General features: G+C 42.4%; 1 protein-coding gene across 1 annotated transcript; it reads right to left on the bottom strand.

Annotated features, from left to right (window-relative positions):
* Positions 1–2,187: 2,187 nt before the first annotated feature.
* LOC111865936 (LIM domain only protein 3) lies at positions 2,188–7,953 on the bottom strand. Its single transcript, XM_023854377.2, has 3 exons — positions 7,868–7,953; positions 7,374–7,511; positions 2,188–2,317 (listed from the first exon to the last, which is right to left on the bottom strand). Exons 1-3 carry the CDS (start codon positions 7,948–7,950, stop codon positions 2,188–2,190), a joined length of 351 nt encoding a protein of 116 aa, XP_023710145.1. The 5' UTR covers positions 7,951–7,953.
* Positions 7,954–10,014: the final 2,061 nt, after the last annotated feature.

Genomic DNA, 10,014 nt, shown 5'->3' with positions numbered 1-10,014 from the left:
CAGTCTCTAATACCTCTGGTAGATGGGGGAAGCATTATAGATACCTCTCAGCTAGTAGAGCCGGTCTCGCTGGCTGGGCGGGACTGATGGTAAGCACCAGTACCGGTAGGATATAGAGACTGGTAGAAATCATAGAGGGAAGCACAATGGACCAATATAGGTCTCAGTGTATGATGGGGAAACCCACCCTCTCCAATAACTAACTAACTATAGTGAATGTGATCGTGTCCTGTTTTGAAGAAGATAAACTTTCGTTTAAATCGACACCAAAGTTAAGGCCGCTGGTACGTACATTTGTATGTGCCTTTAAGAGTCCAGGACTTCGACTCCGTATTCACTGTATGCTTCAGGCGACTTGTGGTGTCTGAATCGACACCAGTGTGCCTCGAGGGAACCGGGATATCTTGCGGTACTGAGGGTACTAGTGGAAGTAGCGTCCTCCACCGTTCTCTTTGTTATGTGCCGATTTGTCTGTTAATTCAAGTCGGTTTCCTGTTCTCCTTGTAGTCATTCAAAAGGAAACGTACATGTTCTATAAAACAAAAGCATTCCAGCATTTCTTCTACAAGGTTCAGAAGTGTACTAAAATAATAAATTGGTCCTTTTCTTGCCGTCACAACGGGGCAGTCCTGTCTGACTTTGGTGTGGTAACAATTTAACATCACTTCTGTCCTGGCTCACTTTCCTGATTCAAGTTTAGAAGAGAATGAGTTGCAGCATTCACACCTCCTTTATATATTCACCTCCGTCCTCTATTCCTCCTGCTACATAATCTTCTTCTACCTTATATGTTTCTAATCTCCCACGTCTTGTTTTTATCTTAATATCGCTCCACCACCATAATATTTTAACCCTGTATGGTCTCTATGTAATCTCGTTTTCTCCTCCATATATTCATTCTTTCGCGTTTCATTTCAACCCTCTCTTTCATATCTATTCGCAAATATCAATATTATACTACTACTACTACTACTACTACTACTACTACTACTACTACTACTACTACTACTGCTAGCACCACCACCGCCGCCACCACCGCCACCAAACTTATTTTCTCTGCTTTTCCTCCATGTTCATTTTATTCTTCTTAAACTTCACAGCACTCATAATTTTGTATACGCTGTACAGTTTTTCTGAGAATTTCAGTACATGTTCAGCACTTACCAATGATCTCTATCCTTTTGATTTTCACTGACAACAATCACCTTATTTTCGACAACAGTACCACGTGTTCAGATATCTTAGATCTCTTTGATGCGGGCTTACTTTGGAACTATCCCGCACTGAGCGTCACAGTAACTTGTCGATATACTTGTTCATCAGCTTCGCAATAAGACCCTGTCGTGCGTTCTTCAGGCTATGCCATATATTACGAATGGATTCTCAAGGGCATCCAGAATTTGCTCAGTGAAAGAATGAACAGAGTTGAAGTTCAGTTCCTGTCGTCTGCGCCCCCCCCCCCTCTAACTGTAACCACATTGCAACCCCTGGCAGCGTCAGTAACAAACAGAGAGAGAGTTAACAATAGTCAGAATAAAATTGGCAGGTACTGGGAATGGAAAAGACACGCAGAGGGGAGACAGGTGCTTGCCAGACAGATTGGGATGAATCTGTGATCATTCCTTCTCTGGTCGGACTTAAGGTTTGTTTCTTCAAATGCATATTAAGATGATGGACCCAAGTGCGCATGTTCCATACATTCAGTGATACGCTACTGGAATATCTTCCGGTAGGGCTTCTGAGGGTATCATAATTTTAAATTATTGACTTTAGAAACAAAAAGACAAACTTTTTGCTTCTAAACTGACAGCGCCCTTATTTCTAAATAACGTCACATCAGACGTTCTGTGCAAGAGGGTGGCTAGAGAATACGCGGGGACTTCGTTCAAATTGTCGAGGAATGGCTTAGGAGAACTCTTTAGGTTTTTAGAATAATTGAATTATAATTCCAAGAGCCAGATTGTAAAACTAAAAACTTGGATGTTCAAGAAGTAAAATATACATCGTAAATTGCAGAAAATATTTGTACGAAATATGTCCAAAGGCCACTAATACTGAGATAGGTTGTGAGCGTTTTGTATTTCCGGTTACTGCTGTTTCGAGGCATGTCGTCATAAGTCAGCGTACATTCAGAAACAACAACATGCAGAAATTTGTTTTTCGTTTGGAGACAAGAGATGGCAGCACTTACCTGTGGTTACACTGTTGGCATGCGAAGCACTCCAAGTGGTACACGTTGTTCCTGGCCCTCATCACCATCTCGAAGGCTGGGATAACCTTAGAACACGCAGCACAGTGCCCAGTGTTGCCAAACAACCTGTAAAGAAGTTGCCTGCAAGTTAGAATATGATGACCCTTGTCCATATGTACAGTGTCCTGTTGTGAATGTGTTGACGCCGATAAGGGAGAATATCCTATAATCTGAGGATTGGTGTTCTGCACTTTGGATTTGCACAGCCTAGACTTAGTTTATTAAATGAGCAGGATGGGAAGGCATAGACTGGATTAGTCTAGCTCAGTAAAAGGACCGGTTGACGCCCTTCTGAACACAATACAGCCGACAGCGTACAGTCGGTGTATCAACACTAATTGAAGCATAGACTCGGAAGACTGTGGGCCATATTCCCAGTAGGGGTAAGCGAGACTTCCCTCAACTACAGAGTCGACCCCAACACTGAGGCCCACCCAGTAAGCACCGGGGCTCTTTCTATGTGGAAAAAACGGCAGAGGCGTGACGCTGACCACTAATTTCCATCTAGTGCCTTTGTTTAGGACGCGTGAAGCCACAGCTCCACTTTCCATACGTCTTCCTGGTGTGGTGCTCTCATGAAATTTGCCCTCTTACCTTTAAACATGATAATGAACCTACATGTTCTAGAAAGGGGAGTAAGTTCTGGAGTAACTGAGCGACTATCATCTTTTCAGGAAGAACCGAATGATTGGAGATTGCTCAGAAAATTTTAACAGAGTCAACCATGCATGCAGCCAACCAGCTGACTTGTGAGCTGGTCACGCTATCATTAATTTAGTCATTCAGTCATTAAAGTAGTCATTCGTTCGCTCATTAATTTAGCTAGTCAATCAGCTAGTTTGTCAGTAATACACTGGGATATTCAGACAGCTACTCAGCCGATAATAAATGCAGTTAGCTAATGAGGAGTGCTATATGTCAGTTTTAGTTTTCCTGTAAAAACAACATACCAAACAACTCGCTCACATTTCACTGTGCATAACTGAATTTATTGGTTGTACAATACTGCAACATGTTTCTGCTCATGAAGAAATCTTCAGGTGTTACATTAACAAACCTTATGCTTGGAATTATGCCGCTTATATCGTAAATAAGATCAAAAAGTCTGTGACTATGGCACATTTGTACAAATACTTGTATTATCTTTTTTTGATATTATCCATCGTTCTATCTTTACTTAAAAGCAATCCTGTTTATTTTTCAAACACAACGTTATGGAGAGAGACTAGCTCTATCGATTGGGTCCAACTGAGTAGGTTTTACCTGAAGACGGAGACAGAATTGAGTCTCCGAAACGATATGTTTTTAAAAATAAACAAGACTGTTTTTAGATAAAGACAAGACGATAGATAATTCGCCAAAACATAATCTTTGTATTAAAACCCTTCCTTCAGTAGTTGTGTTGCGCTTATATTGCCTATAAAGTAGTGATGTTTGATCCTGTTTTGCTCCTAAGTTCAGTTAATGTTTTCTTCTTAGGACAGCTACGGAGCTAAGTATTTTGATATTTTCTAGTAATACGTTTAGTTCATAATCACGTCCTTCCACTGTCTGATTATGATCTATAATAATTAATTATAAGGTTTACTCTACATATGTCTATTACAGACAACACGACCGGCGACAGTTGTTATCGTATATAGAGCAGTTAGGATGAAGGTAACAACTAAAAGCCAAAATGCAATCACATTGACGGTGGAAAGCCCGGCACGACCAACAGAAGAAATTCTATAAATAAGTTTAATTTCATTTAAATTAATGTGGAATCAACCGCTAAGAATATTTAGAATACGTTATTCTCATGAGTTATATGTTTTAATAACACTTTTACCTATTAATATATTTTTAATATATTTTTTTAATATTTTAAGACTCCCAATATTTTTAAATACTTTTTAATAAAAGTAAAAGTAAGTAAAGGTATCCCTAAATGATATAATGATACAAATTCCATCCCAAGTGCTCCTCTACAAGAGGAGCAAGATCAAGGACACATAATATATTGTTTGCACTTGGGACGGAATTTGTATCATTATATCATTTATCGTATGGAGTGCAACAGGATGCTTAAATATAATATTGCAAAGGTATCCCTGTAACAGGCCGTGAAGGCACATAGGGTTGTGAGACGTTGAGGGTCCCACAATATCTAGACAATCGGCTCAAAGATGGCGGTAAGGTTGTCAGCCTTACGCGCCGGCCGCACTTTACTCCCCAGGAAAATACATTTTTAAATTAGTATAGAAACACAACCACTTAACCTGTGCATATAAAAATGATTAAAATGGAAAGAAACACACTATATTTTTCGGTTTATTGTAACGCACAATGAGTAACACAATATATGGATCCATATAGGAGACATAATTCAATAGCATAAGGCTAGCTACTGTACCGCCTGGTGATGGCTCCACGAGCCGAAATATGTAGCGACGCTGTACGACCAATAAACTCAGTTATGCACAGTGAAATGTGAGCGAGTTGTTTGGTATATTGTGTTTAACAGGAAAAAATAAAACCCAAACACAAAAAAGGATGCTTCCCTTAGAGATTAGTGTGGAGTGATTCACGCATTAGTTCGTGTGTCGGGTCACTGCCTCACCAAATCCACCTCGTGTACCTGTCTACCCTGCCAATTTCGGCCATATTTAAAGCTGTATAATATTACCCACCCCTGGCGTGACAGTCGATAAATCAGGGTAGCATTTAGCTATGAGTATATAAGGCTTTTCTTCTGTTTACACAAGACATTTCCAGTGGACACTCACAGATGGCGATAGGTGTCACATAGACCTGATATCATTACAATCCATGCGGGACTTTATGTCCACACAAATATTTACACGTGCCTGACTGCTGGGACTTTGTTGATGGCAGCCGTAATTTTAAACGGAAATATGGCAGTCTCCTCTAAGACGGCCATATAACTCGCTTTTACGCCTTCTTTTTCCAGGACGAAGCTCTACTGTGTAGCTCATGTCAAAATGTTTCGGTAACAATATATGACAGGAAATTTCTCCCTTTGTATTAAAGTTACTGGAAATTATAAATCAATAATTAAAAAATATATATATTTATTTTCGCTTGGCCATAACATTGAACGTATAGATTCCTATCACGAGAAATTTTCTTGACATAACCTAAACGATTCCCACAGTTGCAATTTTATGTCATAACCAGGGCCCGGATTTTGATGACCTGAAAATATTTAAAAAATGACCGAAAAATGCAGAAAAATGACCTAAAGAGAAAAGAACACTTCGCTTACATGTTATTCACATTTCAGAAAACATACGAAGAAAAATTGCCTAAAATGGCCAAAAATGACAAGAAATACCCTTAAAAGTCCAAAAATTTACCAAAAAATTCCCCCCAAAATGAAAAAAATGACTTTAAACCTAAAAATGTCAAAAAATGACAAAAGATTACCTATAAAATTTACATTTCTGTAACCAGCATTTCATATCTGAGATTTATATATTTAAGAGCATCGCATAGGATACAAGGAAAAAAAAAGATGACATGTCATCAAAATCCGGGCCCTGGTCATAACACTTACCATGTACTGAATGGGAATTATCATCAAAAGTCGTATCTATTACGAATGAGTAGCCGCAATCGTGTATTTGGCAACGGTTTTCTGTTACCCACCGCGGACCTAACAGAAAACAACCAAGGATATTATGAAATTTACTCTGTAGAACGACTAGCTACGGGCTGGACGACAGAGGGGTCGGAGTCCCGGTAGAGTCAAGAATTTTCACTCTGGGACCCACCCAGCCTCTTATCCATGGGCACCGGGGGCTTATTCCCCGGGTGTAAAGCTGCCGGGGCGTGAAGCTGACCACTCACCTCCGGCTAGTGCCAAGGTCTAGAAAATGTGGATCTACACAGCCACTCTCCCATAAGCCTTAATGAAGTAGTGATTAATTAGTTAAGCACAGAGACAATTTTTTTTTACTTTATACTTCTGCGAATGTGTGCGGTAGCTACAGCTGTTAAGGCGATGTGAAGTTACCGTGATGCAGTGTCTGGATGTAGGTCGAATTCTCGTTTCATTGTCTCCTCTTAATTGCATGTCTAAAAATTGAACTCATTAATTTGAGTATTGCTTTTTCCTCTAATTTCTAGACAGATGATATTGTCATGTGTTAGGGTTGTGACTATAGACGGGGTATGGATTCGTGAATGAATTTATTGAACACCTATGCACATCACTCGGAACTACATGTAATTACAGCGCTACCGCTAATCTCCACGCTTTACAAATCATTACAGCGCACGCTAAATCTGTTTATTTCTTCATCAACCATTCCCTGGTAACGGTTTCTAACACTGGAGATTCTTCAGCTTCCGGTGCCCAGATCCTGTCTTCATAGCCTCCTGTGCAGAACTCAAATCTCAACTTACAAATACAAAACTAACTGGGTCAGAGTCAGAGTCAGAGTTAGTTTACGATGGGCGGTTTACTACTAACTAGTTCGTCTTGGCGTAAAGGGCCCTTGAAATCCACGACCAGAATTCCTACTTTCCAACGGAACACCTGCAGTCAAAATCCTTATGTAACATCCTCTCTCACGAGAGAATGGGTTTGTCTTTTAGAATTTCTGCTGGTCCTCGCCAGAGCGGTGATTCTCAGGCCCGAGTCCTGCGGGACTCATGACGTTTTACTGTCTCAGATTCGAGACTCCCCCAACCTGTAGGGCCAGGTCCCCACATTTATACCCCCAGGAACAGAGTGGCCCTGTTATACCACCAGGAATTGGGTTCCCTATTCGTCGCCTCCTACTACTCGCAGGTATACGGTGGAGGTATTCGACCCTGACTCCACACTGGATGATTCTTGGCACACGGGATCCTAATTGGGTCGCCCTAATTATCTTCCTTGAAATCACTTTGTACTTACCGAGCAGGGAAGACCGTTTCCAACAGTAATTATATTGTTATAGAAGCGTGTTTCCCGGCGCCGTTGCCTGGAAAGGTGTTGCATAACACCGTTATTTATTCCCTTGTTCCGTAGCAACGGCTGTCCAAGCTACAGTGTGGTGGAACGAGAGAGTACCCAGTGACGAATTTAGCAGCCTACTGTTCCGCTGACAGCTACAATTTTAGGAGACTGTACCTGAGGTAGTCCCTCCTGCAGAGGATGAGGTCCGCCTTGGTGTAGAGCGTGGAGCCTACCTCCCCCAGCCTGCAGTCGCAGCAGCCACACTTGAGACAGTCCTCGTGCCAGAAGAGGTCCAGCGCCTTCAGCAGAAACCTGAAATACAGTCAAGTGGAAATTGGGCGATAACAGAAGGCGATCCCTAGCAAGTCGGCCAGTAAGCGAGAACGTTCATGTCAAGGAGATGTAGGCCAGGATCACACAGGAGTAAAGAGAAAGGTAATAAATTGGGGGGAGGGGTGATGATGCTAGAGAGACTAACATGGGCATGGGCTAAATTGCCGCGGTCAGACAATGGGATCTCCAGGCATTCCTAACAATCATAAGCTCATCTTTGTGTCTACTTTTAGCTGTACTGAACCTGAATTCGGTTTGCAGACATTCCTCTGAATTTTCAGCGGTAATTGCACTGCTATTGTAATAACGTATTCTACTGCAGAAGTTCACCTGACCTCTCGGTGATCTTCTTGCCGCAGCCAGCGCACTCCTGCGGCGAAGTGTTCTTCTGTGTCTCCGCTTTCACGTCCATCGTCATCACGAGACCTGAAACAAAAGTGACGAATAGAACCTCCCTTTCGTTACATCTGTTAAGGACAGTTTATTTAATTTCGTTTCTTGGGGTGGGGTGAGACTGAGTCCACTTGGTACGTTGGCCAATATCTGGCCTGTCGTATCAGCCCCGGATGATGAGTGTGGAGCAGTCGGTGGAATGGGAATTGGCAGGGAAAACCGAAGTACTAGGAGAAATTATGTTCCGGTCCAACTTTGTCCACCACAAATACCACATGACCTGGCCTTGACTCGAACCCGGCCTCAGAGGTGGGAAGTCTGCCAAAGAGTGTCATTGAAAAGTGAGGACAAAAGAAAAGAAGGGGGAGTAGTAGTAGCAGTAGCAGTAGTAGTAGTAGGAGTAGTAGTAGTAGTAGTAGTAGTAGTAGTAGTAGTAGTAGTAGTAGTAGTAGTAGTAGTAGTAGTGGTAGTAGTAGTAGTAGCAGTAGCAGCAGTAGTAGCAGTATTACGAGTGATGGTGGTCGCGCACGCGGTAGCGCAGTTGGTTGCGGCACTGTGCTACAATCCGGAAAGTTGCGATTTCGATTCCTGACAAGGCCACTGCATTTTTCAATTGACCTAATCCTTCCAGCCGCACTATAGCCCTGGGTTAGGCTTAGCTTCTATCAGAAATGAGTACCAGGAAGATTCCTGGGAAGTAAAGGGCGGCCGGCGCGTAAGGCTGACGACCTTACCGCCATCTGTGAGCCGACTGTCTAGAACATGTGGAAGCCTCGACCTCCCACACCAGTATGAGCCTTCACGGCCTGTTACAGGAATACCTTTACCTTTTTAAAGAGATTAATCAACTGGTAGTAGGAGCAGGAGCAGGCGTATGAGCAGGACAAGAGCAGGAGCAGTAGCAGTAGCGGGAACAGGAGCAGGCGTATGAGCAGGACAGGAGCAGGAGCAGTAACAGTAGCAGTAACGGGAACAGAAGCAGGAGCGGTAGCAGTAGCGGGAGCAGGAGCAGGCGTATGAGCAGTAAAGGAGCAGGAGCAGTAGCAGTAGCAGTAGCAGTAGCGGGAACAGGAGTAGCAGTAACGGTAATTAAACTGCTGTAACTGAAGGAGGTGGCCTGCTTTCGAGATCTTCCAGTCACAACGTCAGCCGGAACAGGAGCTGTAGTGATGGCAATTGTTATTGCATTCCCTAGTCCCCCAGGCAAATATCCTGATAATTCTCTGGTAAGCCTCGACCGCTTTAGACCACACCCTTCCCAATTCATTATTCACGCATCACTCAAACGTTCGAACCTGTACTGTGAGACATATTGCCAGTGTCATGAAGTAAATCACAAGTATGGATAAGAAATGAGGTGATACAACGGGGGCAGGCGAGAAAATGATAAGAGACAAGTAAGAAATGTAGGAGAAAATTAAATATAAGAGGACTGGAAGAATAAGCATATAAAGGACGCAGGCTGAGGGAAGAAGCACGTGGGAAGAGGAGAGAAGGATATTGAACTTCAGTAAAGGAGAATGTTATGCAGCAGGAGGAAGAGAAGGGAATGTATAATGAAATAGAGAGAAGAGGAGATAGAAAGTAAATTGAGTACGAAGAAGCTTCATTTTTCATATAATAATAATAATAATAACAACAACAACAACAACAACAACAACGAGAATTTCTGTTATCATTTTAGCTGTTGATGGGCCACAGTACTTTAATCAATCTTATGGAATAAAAAATGAATCCAGCTAAGAACTGACAAGTATAATTAAACGAGATAAGTGGTGTGTAGCGGGCAAAGAGTTAATGGAAGAGGATGTTGAGCAGAAACGAGAGGAAATGTCAGAGTTTTCGTACAACTGTAGCAAAACCAAGTGTACCAGCTGACGACTTTAAATGGATGGATCGTCCTTAGGTTAGTGGAGATAATATGAGAGGGTTGGGGTTCATCTACGGTGGGGGAAGTTGTCCGATTCATAAGCCGGCAGAGAAGTGACTTATTTGAAGTTACTCCAACTGGACTCGTTGGGGTGCAACCGCAGCGCCACGCTCGGCAGACATCGCAAACAAACAGCCCGAGTTGTGCAAACCGCAGCCA

Source organism: Cryptotermes secundus, unplaced genomic scaffold (assembly GCF_002891405.2).
Source record: "Cryptotermes secundus unplaced genomic scaffold, Csec_1.0 scaffold2930, whole genome shotgun sequence".
Taxonomy (NCBI): Eukaryota; Metazoa; Arthropoda; class Insecta; order Blattodea; family Kalotermitidae; genus Cryptotermes; species Cryptotermes secundus.
The sequence above is the reverse complement of the archived record's forward strand: the minus strand, read 5'-3'. Positions and strand labels throughout refer to the sequence as shown.

Excerpts from the sequence above, each read along its gene's own strand:
- LOC111865936 (XM_023854377.2), bottom strand. The coding sequence starts at position 7,950 with ATGACGATGGACGTGAAAGCGGAGACACAGAAGAACACTTCGCCGCAG. Across the intron at positions 7,512-7,867 it reads GGCAAGAAGATCACCGAGAG|GTTTCTGCTGAAGGCGCTGG; the intron begins GTCAGGTGAACT and ends ACTGTATTTCAG. Across the intron at positions 2,318-7,373 it reads TGCAGGAGGGACTACCTCAG|GTTGTTTGGCAACACTGGGC; the intron begins GTACAGTCTCCT and ends ACTTCTTTACAG.